This window comes from Giraffa tippelskirchi, chromosome 9 (genome assembly GCF_054371585.1).
Source record: "Giraffa tippelskirchi isolate mGirTip1 chromosome 9, T2T-mGirTip1v1.2.pri, whole genome shotgun sequence".
In the NCBI taxonomy this organism is placed as follows: Eukaryota; Metazoa; Chordata; class Mammalia; order Artiodactyla; family Giraffidae; genus Giraffa; species Giraffa tippelskirchi.
The window spans coordinates 87,883,336-87,901,118 of NC_137283.1; the positions used below are offsets into that span (position 1 = coordinate 87,883,336).

Below are 17,783 nucleotides of genomic sequence, written 5' to 3' on the forward strand. Positions count from 1 at the left end.
GTATTTAGTGGGGTGATAGAGAAATTATGAAAGTGATCATAAAAGGCTGTATTTATTACATCTTAAAATCATCTTTGGTAAAAAAAAAAAAAACTTATAGTAAGGACTGGAGGATTTAAATATCAGAACAGGAGAACTTGCTAACTTTATTTTTAGAACAAAAAACAGCACACCATTAAAAAGTGTTACCATGTACACACTACTATATTTAAAATGGATAACCAACAAGGACCTACTGTATAGCACAGGGAACTCTGCTCAATATTATGTAACAACTTAAATGGGAAAAGAATTTGGTAAAGAATAGATACATGTATATGCATAACTGAATCTCTTCAATGTACACCTGAAACCAATACATTGTTAGTCAACTACACTCCAATATAAAATTAAAAGTTTCTTTAAAAAGAAAAAAAGCTTACATTTGAAATGACAAATGTAAGAATTCACAACAAAATGATATGTTTTATGTCAGGATCCAAAAATTCTTCCAAAGAAACATCTAAGTTTTAAAGTAAAAATATGCTACCATAAAAAAATTAGCTTTTTGCCATAAATTATTGACATCCAAGTTCTAGTTTCATTTCTTTTCTACATTAGAAACTGGCAGCAGGGAAGAATTTAGAATATTAACAACTGAATTAAATAAATAAATATCTAGCAGATTTATATTATAATAAATTGAGTAGCCAAAAAAAATCATTTTTCCCACAGCAGTAGTATATTTATTGTGCTGAAATCAGGTAGCAGGGAATGAATAGCTCTAGGGAACCAGTACAGAATGTTCACAAAGATTTACAAATCTCTAGTCATTACAAACTGAGCGGTAAAAACGAAAGTGTTGAATCCTCCTAGATCAAACTATTACGTGCTGCAAATTTTCTGTAGTTCTCATGCCTGCATGCCTTGTGTGTTGGGGGGGGGCAGTGTGTAATTTGAACGCACAATAAATATTTCATAGTTTACAAAGTATTCTGAAATAGTCTGCACAAACAGCATTACATCCTGCACATGCAGTTTTGATATGTTAAAGATACTTAGAAATACTCATGCCTTTTTATTTTTTGGTCACAAGATCCCTGTGCAATACCCACTAGCAATTTAACCTATGTAATAAGACATAGTACAAGTTCTCTCCTAGTGAATTTCCAGTTGTGTTTTTACATTACATGAAATACTTCATTGGTAAAGAGCAAATTTAATTTTCTGGTTCTGACTACTCTCACTTTTACTCACTTTATGTCTTAGCAATTAACACCTCGTAACAATCAAGCATTGAATTTAATGATCTTTAGCACCAAGGAGTCAAGAATATTGCACCAAAACCGGTTTACACTTCATATCTAGTTACAAATAAGATCTTGCAACTTTGTCACAGAAAAATATCACTCCAAAATTAAACACATTGAAAGAGAAGGATAATGTCACAAAAATGCTTGCTGTACGCTATTTGTAAAAAAACAAAAAAAAGTTAGTGAATTTGAAAGTTAGTATTAAATTTACATTAGAGGACTCCTTGATTTTTTAGTTAAAATTTATTTAATTTTAAATGTTCTTTCCAACAGAAGAGGTAGGTATATTTCCACATATGAAAAATCGTTAACAGCCACAAATCAAAACAAAGAAAGCCTGATAAAAATCAACATACTCTCTTCTAACAGCACATAAATGTAACTATTTTATGATGTTACTAGTAGACACATGAGTTGTTTCATGTTCCAATCAGACAGTAATCTTAATTTTCATAATATACACCTAGTAGTAACAGGAGGATTGAAAGGCTGCCTTTTCATCACAAAAATTGTTTCCCACAGTGATTTGTGCTGCAGGTCACAGCGAACTTGGAGCCACTGGACAGGATTTTACTGTGATTCTATTTTCACCAACACCATCATCATAAAGCCTCTAAGAGTCTACAAAGATCATCAGATTTTTTAAATTTAATTCCAACCAGAAGGGTATCTTCGGACTACAGGTGGAGAGATTTGATCATTCCAGTCAGCAAATGAATTCAAATGTGCACGTTTTAAACTATCTGCATTTCCAGTTTGGGACCAAAAAAGATAAGGTAACTGATTTTCATCAGTACATAAGTTGCAATTTAGCTTAAAAAAAAAAAAATGCATAAAGATCATGTTTCTGTGATCATCAAACTGAAGGATGAAGAGAAACGAAAAATCTCATGCATTGCTGGATGTGAATGGGGGCGGGGGGCAGGGCGGGGAAGGGTCTCCAAAGTCAAGTGATGATTGCTTTGGTCTGACAACATCAAGGCTAATAAAAAAAAAATGTTTAAAATAAAAACTTCATAAATAAAACATCTGGGTGTTGTATTTAACACTTTACTCAATCTAAAGGTTTACTAATAATACATAGAGCACATTTGCCTTTTATCTCCCCACCCTCAAACCCTCATTTGCTTCTGTTTTCCCTGAAATCTTAAATGAAGTGGGAACTTCCTCACTGTCAACACCAGGTAAGGCCCAGTTCGCTTTACTCTCCTTTTGCTTTTCCATTTTTCTGCTTTTTGCCATTTTCTACCACTAGGTGGTTTTCGGATTTGTTCACACCATTCGCTGAAATACCATTCACCGCTGTTTTTCCAAGTTTTGCTTTCTTAGGCTCTTTGTACGTCCGCACATAGAAGTTAAGGAAGAGCAATATGAAGCTGATTGCGTAGGCGATGAGAGCCCAGTGCATCCATTTGGGGAAGGGGCAATCGGTGTAAAGGGACAGTGCTGTGTGCCCGATGGTCACGTGGAACTGAACCTGAAAAACAGCACAGGTACGCTTACTGTGGGTAGCAAACAGCTCGTCACAACCTGAGCACCTTCTGTGCTCCTAAGACAGGCCCGTGCGGTGACCCAGCACCCAAGACCTAAGAGTTCTCCGGCTCCTTCTCACTCGGGCCGCTTCTCAAAACCATGTCCTCAACGAGGGCTTCCTGCTAAGGCTCAAGTACCCCCACCCAGTGGGGTCCTCCATCCCTTTCACCAAAGGGTTCTGGTTTGTGCTGGTTTTCTGTTTCATAGGAATTATGTCTTTGGCATCTGCTGACTTCTGGACTGTCCATCTCTCCCCTCGAGGACCACCTGAGGGTGGGGCTCTGCATTGATCCCCACGATTCCTGGGCCCTTGGCCTGGTATCTGGACCCAGGGAATTATTTTTTGGATAATGCTGAATAACGTTATCTAATGAGAGGGAATATCACTGGCCTAAGAGAGTGAAGGCTCTTCAGTTTTTGTTTTCCTCCCAAATAGATTGATTTCTTTCCACAAAGTTGTTAGCAAGCTGGTACATATACTTTTAAAAGTGAGTTTATCAAAATGGTTCATTATCTGTTTCTTATAGAATAGGAGACAGGTAAATATGCCTTTTAAAATAAATTAAAAATTAATTTAAAAATTGAATTAACACAATCCTTTAAAAACTAAGATTCTTGGTAAAACTTAGTAGAAATTTGATAATAAGTATAAAAGGAGAAGACGGTTCTCAAAATAAGAATTTATGAATTCCATGAGGTTAAACAACACTTAATTTTTTACAAGGTTAACATACAAGATTCACTGCTGTGAGAACTTCTGCCTTGGAAATACACTACCCTTCACAAAATTAACACCCTATTAAAATGGGCAATTGCAGCTTCTCTTTTAAGGACGTATTATCAATATTATTATATTAAATATTATTTTAAGTTTATCCCATGTAAAGCTCCAGATTTCTATCCGACTAAAAAACTTTAAAAGTTTCCCGTGGCAAAATCCAGGTTTTTGGGACTTTTGATTTCAAAATGAATCTTAGAACCTGCATTGCTGGAAAAGGGTGTGTCTGGGGGGGTGGCTGAGCGGGGCGTCGCTCAAGGAGAATCAGATGCAGTCTTCCCTCAGAGTAGATAACAACAGTTCACATGATTTCTGTCTTCTTCTCATTTTCTTGGGCCCATTTACTAATAACTGAGAGAAACGAATTACACAAACTGTGTAAACAGGTTACACAAAAACTGGAGGAAGCTTCCTGTAGCATTTTGCTTACAGATAAATCCTGCACACCCAGTGCTCCCCAAAAGCTGTGCTTCCTGTTTGGTTAGCCTGTTGTTTGGCAACTTAAAACAGAGATGAATGATATTTCCAAATGTGATTCCACTGATAAAATTGTGAACATGCTATGATTAAAGCAAATTATAATAAATTCCAAGGCTTGAAGAATAGCTACCAGGTTGGTTTTGGATTTCCGGTTTGATTACTGGGCTGGCGCTTTAGCTCTGAAGGTTGCATTGAGTCACCCAGATGCTACCAGAAGTCCTGCTAGGGGTTGGTGCTGCGACCTGTTCGCTCTGAAGATGAACATTTGAGTATACCAAGCTCTGCTCTCTAAGGATTGTGTGCTAGGGAATTAAGAGTTCTTTGATCCTTGGTCCTTTAACTTATTTATTTTTTGGCCACACAGTGCTGCATATGGGATCTTAGTTCCCTGACCAGGGATCAAACTCATTCCCTCTACAGCAGAAGCATGGAGCCTTAACCACTGGACGGCCAGGGAAGTTCCCCTCGGTCCCATCCTTTACCCACCCCTTCCTTGGCTCTGTGACTTCTCTACAACTTTCCTGTTCTAAATGTACAGGATCTGTTCACAAGGACAGAAAAATGGGAGTAAAAAAACAGAAAATTTATTTAAGGGCAGAATGAAGAAAGGTAATAACAACATTTTAAGTGGAAAAAAAAAACTAAGAAAGAAGTTATTTTTCTAATCATAAACGAGTGTGTATTTTGCAACGTGCCTAGATCTTTACTCATCCATTTCACAGAGATGTTTAAAGGATATTCCTATTAGACAGACAGGACCTGCATCTGGTCTTTTAGGGACATTTAAAAAGCAAGAGTCTGTGACTCTTAAAAAGCACTCAGCCTATGAACAGGTAGCTCAGAGCCAGACAGCCTCAACTCCTATCGCTGGAGCACAGAGAAAGCCAGCTTGGTAAAATAAAATGGTTGAAAATGACTTGGCACTTCACAGTTAATAAGAGTCTAACATTCTCAGTATTTTAACTGAGAACTCACCAGCTGCAGCATGGTCAGGTAACGTTTCCACCAGAGATATTTCTGAATCCATGGGCCAAAGGCAGCTAACCCATAGTATGAATACATAATCACATGGATGAAGGAATTCATCTGGGCTCCAAAAAATGCTTTAGAAAAAGAGGTAATTACAAGACACAGAAATCATTATTTAGGTGATAAACCATTTGAACGTAAAATAAATGAATCTACATTATTTTCCAACATTTAATTCTGAGTATAGATGAGAAATAAAAGGTGTAAAATAGTTCTAATGGACAAGCCTTCTCTTCAGATTGTGCCAAATATTTTTAAAGTTTGGACTCCGGATTTTACCATATAAATAAATAAAAACGGGTGTTCTTCAAAGGCAAAGGACTTCCCAAGTGGCTCAAGTAGGCCCTAATATACTTAAGTAGGCCCTAATACTACCAATATTATTTTTCATTCTGTTACTCTTGGGGGAATAAAAGCCAGGATACATATAATGGTTCAAGCAGATTTGTAAATCTTTCATTATTATCTTTACATGTGCCGATACACATAGCTACAACAAAATAGTACTCATTTCTTAGATTTCTAAACAGTTTAAAAGTAAAGTAGCAAGGTGAACTGTAGTATGACTTGTACCCTGGGTCCCCATCAGAGGAATGGTCTGTTTCCAGCTCAATGATGTGAATTATCTTCAATTTACAGGCATCTGAAAAGCTGGAGGCAGATCTTAGCCAAACTGAGTTCAGATTGTCTTCAACACTGAGAAGGCTACATACAATTTCCTTTGAATAAGAAGCAATAGGTGCCCTGGGGCCTATTTGAGAGCAAGAGCAGTCTCTGGGAGATGGAACCTTCAGATGGAGACGTTCTATCTTTGTATCCTCTGGATCAGAACCACTAGAATTGCTCCCTCACAAAATACTGTTTGCTCCACTTGGGATTTGTTTATGCTAATCTCTGGGTAAATCATTAGGTGTGAAAGTAGTCACAGATAAACAGCTAAAGCTCTACTTTCTTCAAATTTCTTTAAAGCGAAATTAACACAGGAATAATTAAGCCTGGAAGTAAGTTATATTTTGTGTGTGTATGTGTGTTAGTTGCTCAGTCATGTCCTACTCTTTGCGATCCCATGGACAGTAGCCCGCCAGGCTCTTCTGTCCATGGAATCCTCCAGGCAAGAATACTGGAGTGGGCTGCTATTAGACCAAGTCAAATTCCCACCACTTTCTACCCGACACATTTACATAGTTGAGTACACGGGGACATGATCCTCAAGATGCTCACCCTGTCCTCCTGCGACCCACTTAATTCCGATCCACCACAATGTGAACATGGTACAGTGATGATACACATGAAGAAAAGAGACCTGGTTGTTTTTCTTCCTCAGGATAAAAAACACTGTGTCCAAATACTCAATTCCTTTAGATATAAAGTACCACCACAGAGCGGCAGCTATCTGTAGAAAGAAAGGGAAAGCATTTTATAAACATCAGAGTCATACTATCACATGGTTTTCTACTAAAGTTAAGTGTTAGGCAATTTTTATTGCACAAAATGTATGAGGCATAGAATCATTTTTGTTTAAGTGGGTGTGAAACGTAGGCATCTATTCATGGGGAAGATGATGGGAAATAAGAGTCCAAACCTGTATCTACACTGTGCCAACAGTTCAGCAGAGAAAATTTTCAGTCTGTTCCATAGCTGGATGTCATGGGTACCAACCTGATGATTGCATTACTGTGAACACTTTCATACTGCTATGATTTTCAATGTGATGGAGAAACTGAGATATTCACTCTATAAAGGCATTTCAGTTGTTCATGCCTAGCCTATATTCCAGCCTCAGAGATTCTTGCAAGTGTGCTTGAGTAGCAGCTGGTGTCTCTCATTTTAACATGTGCAACAAAGTACTTAATCACAGTATTTTTTATTAGGCAGTGAAATTTTTAAAATGATAAACTGCAACACACACACACACACACACAACAAATATTTCCTAGGTCATAAATATAATCCTGCTTACATGAGTAAGTCTTTTCTTTTCCTGGGCTCTAATTAAGACACCAGATGGTGCAGAAAGATTACATTACATGCTGAGATTAAGGATCCAAGGATCCAGTGAGAGGTGACCTCTGTATATACATTTTAAAATATTTCACAAGAATCGCACTAAAATAGTAATCTAGATTCCTCTTTCTTATGTCAAGGATTTTCTATGACATCTGCCCTATATACCAACAGCAAAGGCGGCGGTACAAACTGAAATCTGATGGTGGACTTGTGTGTGTCAGCGGTCTGGCAGATGCGTTCACAGGGAGGCTTAGGCTCTTCGGAGCTGATAGGGTCTTTCTTCGTTTGATAAGAGCACCTGTTGGATGCCATGGGCTTGTGTTTGTTTGGGTTTGGCTGTTTGCTTTTGAAAAACAAAATTACGATTTTGAAGTGTAGGCAAGTTTCAGAGAACAGCCAAAGAAAAAAATAATATCTTGTATTTACAAACTGAGAATTTACCGAGCTTGTCTGCATAATAACATTGTTGAAAATGATAAAGTTGTTTGAGAACAAACTTGAAATAAGCAACTACTCATAGCAACACTATATTTCATATTCATCATTATCTTAGTATTTTACAGTATAACATTTGGGTGCAATAAGGGGCTTCCCAAGTGGCTCAGCAGTAAAGAATCCACCTGCCAACGGAGGAGACACAGGTTTGATCCCTGGGTCGGGAAGAACCCCTGGAGGAAGAAAAGGCAACCCACTCCAGTATTCTTGCCTGGAGAATCCCATGGACAGAGGAGCCTGGTGAGATACAGTCTGTGGAGTCGGACATGACTTAGCAACAGCACATGCAAACTCTATCCGGACATGACTTAGCAACAGCACATGCAAACTCTATCTAGAAGGGAAGAGGTCATGTCTTATTTTCCCTCTTATCCGGCACTCTAAATCAGCTATGATTCATAAACAGTAATTAACAATCCTCTCTTAGTTTGTGAAAGTGTTAGTTGCTCAGTAGTGTCTGACTCTTTGCGACTCCATGGACTGTAGCCCGCTAGGCTCCTCTGTCCATGGAATTCTCCAAGCAAGAATACTCGAGTGGGTAGCCACTGCCTTCTCCAGGGGATCTTCCGACCCAGCAATCAAACCCAAGTCTGCGGCGATGCAGGCAGATTCTTTTGCATCTGAGCCACCAGGGAACTAAACAGCTACATCAAAGCGAAAAGATCCTTCTTAGCTACATAACAACGAATACAAAGATGAGTCTCTGAGTAAAACACTTATTCTGCCACATCTCAGAATAACAGAGAGGGGAGAAATGTTCAAACACAATCTGCTGCCACTCTTGTCCTTTCTCCTCCTAGATTTCAGGTCTCACAACAGCTACATTTTTAAAGAACTCATCAGATTATGCATGCCAGGAGGGCAGGCATACAACAGCCAGAGTGGTCTTTTTAAAACTTCATCCCCCAAATATTAACATGTTGTTTCGCCCAAAGGGTTTATCTAAGCTCACTCCTCAAAGAAAGGAAGTCCAGCGCACGTTTCCTTTTCTCTCTCTAGATGCAAGCAAGACCAGCTGTGCTCCACTGCTCCAACCAGGAGGAGGTTCTCTAGCAACAAACCCAAACAAAGGGGCTCCCCTCAGGCAATCTCAGGTCTTAGTTCCTTCTTAACCCTTTGTTTACCTGACTGCCTCTCCCACCTCTGCTAGAACGTCAGCTCCACACAGGCTGGATCCCTGTCTGCCTTTCTACTTGGGTTCCCAGTACCATCGCACTATCTGTGTATAGCCGATGTTCAATATACATTTGTTGAATGAATAAAACCAACGTGACAACCAAAAGGGGTGATTTTTCATCAGCGTCTTAAGTCTTCTAATGGGGAAATGAAGACAGAGACATAAAATCATAAATACATTAAAGCAATTTAGTCTTGGGTCTTGATGAATACTGGTGTTTATATCGTTGAACCCCAATGCTAAAGAGCTATTTTTTTTCAGGGCCAGCTGCTACATATTATATTATTACTACATATATTATATCTAACATAAAACACACACATATATATAACATATGTCATAGACACATGTTTAATATGAACACAGTATACAGAGAAGTTCAATAAATACTTAACAAAGTAAGATAATTTATTGTTTCTTCACTTGAGTAAAATGGCAATTTTAAGGGGACTACAAAGTAAAATATGATAACATTGTATTACTAGTCTGTTTTTCTCAAATATAAATAAAAACTGGGTTTATACCTATACAAGCTGTGCTATGCCTAATTTACTAAACATTAAATAGACTTTCTTAACAAATGAATTCATCTTCCAGAGTTTCTATTCTTGACCAAAAAACTAAAAATCTAAAATATAAACATGGAACTATTATTAATTTTTTTTTTTGAGTACTGCATTTCAGCAGTCCAACACATATTCACTCTCAAATCACCAAATAAGAAAAGATAATGGGGGAAGAAAATGGATTTTAAATTATGTATATTTTTTAAAAAGTAGATTTATTGTCTCAAACAATCCCACTATAGTTTTACCACTACATTAAAGCATGTTTTCACAGACTAGAGACTACAAAATTAAACCAACTTCTACTGATTAACAGTATTTTTAATGTACTTACCCTGACTTCATGAACGTTATCAGAATAATCCACAGTCTGGCAAATATAGCTATATCCTGCATTATATGATCCCATGAATAACTGAAAAAAGAAAACAACATTTGGAGTAAAGTTTTAGAAGATACAGCATTTAAAAGCATTACATACAATGTGCAAACTTCCAAAATATTTTTAAAAGCAATATTGTCTTAAAAATAAATTTCAAATGCATTAAACATTTAATATGTTGGAATTTCTAAAATTTATTATCCGTCAATTTATTCTTAAATTGAAATCTAAATTTAAAATGACATGTAAAATTTGGACTGAGACACTCGATCTTATAATATTAAGAGAAACTGATTAACCATGCTGCAAGAGTTGCATGGGTTTCTAGTTTTGAACCAGAGTGGATTACATCTAACAAACTAGGTAAAGTAGCCAAATAAATTAAAGTTTTTTGTGATGTTGAGTTTCTGTAGGCTAAGCTGACAGTTAAAGAGAGTTTTTTTAAAAGGAGCACACGGTTCACTTTCTCAGCATCACCAGTTCAGTTCGCTGGGTTCAGGTTGAACACTAATGAGGAGTCTCTTGGAAAACAAATTCCTTTCACTCTTACAACTTAAAAAGTGGTTGGGTCAGTCTAGCTTTTAGGATTTCCTTTTAAAATGCCATAGAGAATTTCTTGGTGTCCAGAAAAGTATACACTTATTAGCAGCAACAGTTGTATAACAGTTAACTCATTTTAGTTCCAACCTAAATGTTAGTAACAATTATATTATGTGGTAGGATTTAAATTTTAAATTGGTATTTTACATCTGCATATTTTTATCAGTTACCAAACCGGAAACTGCTGAATGAGAAATATAAATAAATAGCCACAACTATTTACTGAGGATTTCATATGTTCTAAACACTATGCAAAAATTATCTCACTTATCTCTGATATCTTAGAAGATAGGTATTATGCCCATTTTACAGATGGGGGAAATGAGCCTCAAAAAAGTTAAGGAACTTTCAATGTCAGAAAAACTAGTAAGGGTTATTTTAGAATCCAGTTTGTCTGCTTCCAAATTTCACTTTAAACAAGTCTTATACTTTATGTATGTTTCAGATTTTTGTTATCCATGCTTACATCAATAACATAAAATTTACTCTTAGAGGAGCTAACAGTTATGTTAGGGCACAACATTCCAATCATAGTTTTACACATTCTTATTTTCTAATTTGCAACAGACCTGAGGAAGTATAAAGTGAACTTTAGTAAACCTACCTCTCTGAAGATAAAAAGGTTAAGCAAAACCATCCCAAAATTATAGAGAATGAGCACTAAACGCATCTGGAAAGGTTCTCGGTCCTTCATCCATTTTGGACCCAGCCACACGAAGAGGAGGTACAGGGTGCTTATGCAAAGCGTAGGCAGTGGAGACTGCATCAGAGGCCAGTTCTCGACACGTTTATCTACAGAGGGGACACAAAGTTCATTACAGGATAAACGCTTTATCAAGTGAAAGTATTAAGAAGTGCCGCGTTTCAACTTAGCTTTCCTTCATGACCAAATACAGATCCTTAGAGGTCCAACAAAAACACATGAAATACAGTTCTAATGACGTGGATGAACCTAGACCCTATTATACAAAGTGAAGTATGTCAAAAAAAGAAAAACAAATATCGTATATTAACACATATATATGGAATTTAGAAAGATGGTACTGGTGAACCTATTTGGAGGGAAGCAGTGGAGATGCAGAATAGAGAATAGACTTGTGGACATAGTGGGATGAATTGAGAGAGTAGAATGGAAACATGTATGTTACCATATGTAAAACAGCCAGTGGGAATTTTCTGTATGATGCAGGGAGCTCAGACCAGTGCTGTGTGACAACCTACAGGGGTGGGACAGAGTGGGAAGGAGGTTCAAGAAGGAAGGGTCATATGTATACCGATGGCTGATTTATGTTGATGTAAGGCAGAAACCAACACAATACTATAAAGCAATTAACCTCCAATTAAATATATATACATTTTAAAACTACATGACATAAAAACCAAAGAAACAAGACCAATTCCTGAGAGTAGCTTTTGGAAGTGAAGTTGCATTATATAAGGTACACCTTATATATTTGACAGAAAACCTTCACAACAAAGAGATGAAGCAAGGTTCATTGAAAATACAGAATAGGCTTGGGATAAAAAGTTAATCAAAGGTTTCATAGACAGAAAATACTTAAAGGAGAAACTTGACCTTATATTAAACATGTGAACTAAATCAGCACAGTTTGGAAGCTGCTCCCTCCTATGCTAAAAGCAGGAAAAACTTAGTAAACTGAAAAGGTCTGGAGAATGGAAGCCATCCCCTGGAATATTTCTGGATGCTGAAGACAAGAGTATGGTTATACCTGAATTAAGTTGAGGATTAAGTTAGGGGTCATTACAGTTTGATATTTAAATGGCAACCACCACATTCAAGACATTTTTCTTTTTTCTTGAGAACATGAATTTATTCTTTTCCCATGAATATAATCAACTTAAGTGCTTTTCTCTAAAGCTATAAATCATTTACCTTATGTATGTGTAAATATATATATCTCCAATGTAACACATTATTTCATTTAAATTGAATCAGCTGTCTTTAAATTCAAATATGTAATCTTGAATCAAATTTATAACAGAGTTTTGTCACAAATATTTCTGAGATGCATAATAATGAAGTATGAGGTAGACAAAAATTTACATTATAAAAAGATACTGAAGTCAATTTTTATATTTCTAAATGCTAAATGGCATTTTGAAGGTTGTGAATCTAATGTCTAGTTTATTCTTGGTAATGCATATTATTTCTATGTTGTATTTTGAGGAAAATAATATATTTCTCAACAGTTAAAAAATTTTAGCCAGTTCCTAAAAACTAGCCTAAATGAATGTAATTTAATTGCTCATTACAATGTCTCTCTATTTAAACTGTCAGTTTTATTAAAACTGTATATGTGAAACAGCTCTGCGTAAGTTAGTTATCTTTCAAAATACTTTACATAAAAAAATTAGTCTGTTCCTATACTACTGTCAACAGAAAATAAGATAGAAGATGTGAAACACAAGTACAAAAATATTTAATCACATAGCTTCCAAAGTTGGGAAGTGATTTAATAACTATGGTTTCCATAAAAGAAGAGTTGTTAGAAGGGTGGGATGGGGCTTCCCAGGTGACTCAGCCAATAAGAATCCCTTCGCAATATAGGAGACGTGGGTTCGACCCCTGGGTCAGGAAGATCCTCTGGAGAAGGAAACAGCAACCCACTCCAGTATTCTCCCCTGGAAAATCCCATGGAGAGAGGAGCCTGGTGGGCTACAGTCCATGGGGTTACAAAGAGTTGGACACGACTTAGTGGCTAAACAACAACAAGGATAGGATACTGACTCAAAAAGAAGAAAAAAAAAACAAATATGAGAACAACAATAGAAAACCCAGAGGAACTGATTTTACTTTATAGTTTACAGTGGAAGCCTACTATCTATCTATTCAAGGAAATTATGGTTCTGTCACTCAAATCAAAACATATTCCAGAACTAAAAATAAGCTAAAATACCTAAAAGACAGGAGGGATAGTAGTCCTCTTATAGGGAGGGTAATTTAAAAGATGGTGGGATGGCTTTTGTTGAAGGTACTGTACCACTGTGGGCTTATTAGTGGTTGCACACTCTTCTTTAATGCCACTATATTATCCTTCTGCACCCATATCTTTCTATGTCAAAAGGCCCCTTAAAACATGGGGTATTTATCTACTTAGAGCTTTATTTTTCTATAGTATAGAAAAAGACTAATTCAAAGCCCCTAAATCCTAAAGCTTGGCTCTACTTCCGGTCATGAGGAAAGGGTCTGCAGGGGTGTCCCATCTCCATCCACAAACTAGCGGGCTTTTCCCATGGGATGGATGCAGAGAGCAAAAGAACTCTGCTATGAGATAACCTATGTAACAAGAATATTACAAAGAAAGACCGATTATATTCTTTGCAGTTGAAGATGGGGAAGCTCTATCGAGTCAGCAAAAACAAGAACGGGAGCTGACTGTGGCTCAGATTATGAACTCCTTACTGCAAAATTCAGGCTTAAATTGGAAGAAACTAGGGAAAACCACCAGAGAAGGCAATGGCACCCCACTCCAGTATTCTTGCCTGGAAAATCCCATGGACAGAGGAGCCTGGTAGGCTACAGTCCATGGGGTCGCGAAGAGTCGGACACGACTGAGCGACTTCACTTTCACTTTTCCCTTTCACGCACTGGAAAAGGAAATGGCAACCTACTCCAGTGTTCTTGCCTGGAGGATCCCAAGGATGGCGGAGCCTGGGGGGCTGCCGTCTATGGGGTCGCACAGAGTCGGACAAGACTGAAGCGACTTAGCAGCAGCAGCAGCAGCAGCAGCAGCAGCAGGGAAAACCACTAGAACATTCAGGTATGACCGAACTCAAATCCCTTAGGATTATACAGTGGAAGTGACAAATAGATTCAAGGGATTAGATCTGACAGACAGAGTTCCTGAAGAACTATGGATAGAGGGTCATGACACTGTATAGGAGGCTGTGATCAAAACCATTTGCAAGGAAAACATATGCAAAAAGGCAAAATGGTTGTCTGAGGCAGTCTTAAAAACAGCTGTGAAAAGAAGAGAAGTGAAAGGCAAAGGAGAAAAGGAAAGATCTGAATGCAGAGTTCCAAAGAATAGCAAGGAGAGATAAGAAAGCCTTCCTCAGTGATCAGTGCAAAGAAATAGAGGAAAACAGTAGAATGGGAAAGACTAGAGATTTCTTCAAGAAAATTAGAGATACCAAGGGAACATTTCATGCAAAGATGGGCACAACAAAGGACAGAAACATTATGGACGTAACAGAAGCAGAAGATATTAAGAAGAGGTGGCAAGAATACACAGAAGAACTATACAAAACATATCTTAATGACCTAGAAAACCACGATGGTATGATCAACTCACCTAGAGCTAGACATCCTGGAGTGCAAAGTCAAGTGGGCCTCAGGAAGCATCACTACAAACAAAGCTGGTGGAGGTGATGGAACTCCAGCTGAGCTATTTCAAATCCTAAAAGATGATGCTGTGAAAGTGCTGCACTCAAAACGCCAGCATATTTGGATAACTCAGCAGTGGCCACAGGACTGGAAAAGGTCAGTTTTCATTCCAATCCCAAAGAAAGGCAATGACAAAGAATGGTCAAACTACCACACAATTGCACTCATCTCACATGCTAACAAAGTAATGTTCAAAATTCTCCAGGCCAGGCCTCAACAGTACGTGAACTGAGAACTTCCACATGTTCAAGTGGGATTTAGAAAAGGCAGAGGAACCAAAGATCAAATTGCCAACATCCACTGGATCATAGAAAAAGCAAGAGAGTTCCAGAAAAACATCTACTTCTGCTTTCTTGACTACGTCAAAGCCTTTGACTGTGTGGATCACAACAAACTGGGGAAAATTCTTCAAGAAATGGGAATACTAGACCACCTGACCTGCCCCCTGAGAAATCTGTATGCAGGTCAAGAAGCAAAAGTTAGAACCGGACATGGAACAACAGACTGGTTCCAAATTGGGAAAGGAGTACGTCAAGGCTGTATATTGTCACCCTGCCTATTTAACTTATATGCAGAGTACATTATGTGAAATGCCAGGCTGGATGAAGCACGAGCTTGAATCAAGGTTGCCGGGAGAAATATCAATAACCTCAAATATGCAGATGACACCATCCTCATGGCAGAAAGCAAAGAGGAACTAAGGAGCTTCTAGATGAAAGTGAAAGAGGAGAGTGAAAAAGCTGGCTTAAAACTCAACATTCAAAAAACTAAGATCATGGCATCTGGTCCCATCACTTCATGGCAAATAGATGGGGAAACAATGGAAACAGTGACAGACTTTATTTTCTTGGGCTCCAAAATCCCTGCAGATGGTGACTACAGCCATGAAATTAAAAGATGCTTGCTCCTTGGAAGAAAAGTTATGACGTACCTAGACAGCATGTTCAAAAGCAGAGACATTACTTTGCCAACAACGGTCCATCTAGTCAGTTCAGTTCAATTCAGTTCAGTCGCTCAGCCGTGTCTGACTCTTTGCGACCCCATGAATTGCAGCATGCCAGGCCTCCCTGTCCATCACCAACTCCCGGAGTTTATCCAAATCCATGTCTATCGAGTCAGTGACGCCATCCAACCATCTCATCCTCTGTCGTCCCCTTCTCCTCCTGCCCCCAATCCTTCACAGCATTAGGGTCTTTTCCAGTGAGTCAGCTGTTTGCATGAGGTGGCCAAAGAATTGGAGTTTCAGCTTCAACATCAGTCCTTCCAGTGAACATCCAGGACTGATCTCCTTTAGGATGGACTGGTTGGATCTCCTTGCAGTCCAAGGGACACTCAAGAGTCTTCTCCAACACCACAGTTCAAAAGCATCAATTCTGCGGTGCTCAGCTTTCTTCACCGTCTATCTCTCACATCCATACATGACCACTGGAAAAACCATAGCCTTGACTAGACGGACCTTTGTTGGCAAAGTAATGTCTCTGCTTTTAAATATGCTATCTAGGTTGGTCATAATCTTCCTTCCCAGGAATAAGCGTCTTCTAATTTCATGGCTCCAATCACCATCTGCAGTGATTTTGGAGCCCAAGAAAATAAAGCCTGACACTGTTTCCACTGTTTCCCCATCTATTTCCCATGAAGTGATGGGACCAGATGCCATGATCTTAGTTTTCTGAACGTTGAGCTTTAAGCCAACTTTTCCACTCTCCTCTTTCACTTTCATCAAGAGGCTCTTTAGTTCCTCTTCACTTTCTGCCATAAGGGTGGTGTCATCTGCATATCTGAGATTATTGATATTTCTCCCAGCAATCTTGATTCTAGCTTGTGCTTCTTCCAGCCCAGTGTTTCTAATGATGTACCCTGCATATAAGTTAAATAAGCAGGGTGACAATATACAGCCTTGACATACTCCTTTTCCTATTTGGAACCAGTCTGTTGTTCCAGTCCAATTCTAACTGTTGCTTCCTGACCTGCATACAGGTTTCTCAAGAGACGGGTCAGATGGTCTGGTATTCCCATCTCTTTCACAATTTTCCACAGTTTATTGTGAGCCACACAGTCAAAGGCTTTGGCATAGTCAAGAAAGCAGAAGTAGATGTTTTTCTGGAACTCTCTTGTTTTTTCGATGATCCAGTGGATGTTGGCAATTTGATCTCTGGTTCCTCTGCCTTTTCTAAAACCAGCTTGAACATCTGGAAGTTCACGGTTCACGTATTGCTGAAGTCTGGCTTGGAGAATTTTGAGCATTACTTTACTAGCGTGTGAGATGAGTGCAATTGTGCGGCAGTTTGAGCATTCTTTGGCATTGCCTTTCTCTGGGATTGGAATGAAAACTGACCTTTTCCAGTCCTGTGGCCACTGCTGAGTTTTCCAGATTTGCTGGCATATTGAGTGCAGCACTTTCACAGCATCATCTTTCAGGATCTGAAATAGCTCAACCGGAATTCCATCACCTCCACTAGCTTTGTTCGTAGTGATGCTTTCTAAGACCCACTTGACTTCACATTCCAGGATATCTGGCTCTAGGTGAGTGATCACACCATCGTGATTATCTGGGTCATGAAGATCTTTTTTGTACAGTTCTTCTGTGTATTCTTGCCACCTCTTCTTAATATCTTCTGCTTCTGTTAGGTCCATACCATTTCTGTCCTTTATCGAGCCCATCTTTGCATGAAATGTTCCTTTGGTATCTCTAATTTTCTTGAAGAGATCTCTAGTCTTTCCCAATCTGTTGTTTCCCTCTATTTCTCTGCACTGATGGCTGAGGAAGGCTTTCTTATCTCTCCTTGCTATTCTTTCGAACTCTGCATTCAGATGGGAGTATCTTTCCTTTTCTCCTTTGTTTTTCACGTCTCTTCTTTTCCCAACTATTTGTAAGGCCTCCTCAGACAGCCATTTTGCTTTTTTGCATTTCTTTTCCATGGGGATGATCAAGGCTATGGTTTTTCCAGTTGTCATGTATGGATGTGAGAGCTGAACCATAAAGAAAGCTGAGAGCCGAAGAATTGATGCTTTTGAACTGTGGTGTTGGAGAAGACT

General features: G+C 38.4%; 1 protein-coding gene across 1 annotated transcript in view; it reads right to left on the reverse strand.

Annotated features, from left to right (window-relative positions):
* Nucleotides 1-702: 702 nt before the first annotated feature.
* ELOVL4 (ELOVL fatty acid elongase 4) overlaps nucleotides 703-17,783 on the reverse strand; it is a 45,350-nt gene continuing 28,269 nt past the window's right edge. Inside the window, exons 2-6 of the mRNA XM_081530396.1 lie at nucleotides 10,944-11,131; nucleotides 9,692-9,772; nucleotides 6,334-6,505; nucleotides 5,059-5,186; nucleotides 703-2,769 (exon numbers count right to left, since the gene is read on the reverse strand). Of these exons, the coding sequence (XP_081386522.1) occupies nucleotides 2,494-2,769; nucleotides 5,059-5,186; nucleotides 6,334-6,505; nucleotides 9,692-9,772; nucleotides 10,944-11,131 (845 nt within the window). The 3' untranslated portion in view covers nucleotides 703-2,493. The remainder of the gene's footprint in view (nucleotides 2,770-5,058; nucleotides 5,187-6,333; nucleotides 6,506-9,691; nucleotides 9,773-10,943; nucleotides 11,132-17,783) is intronic.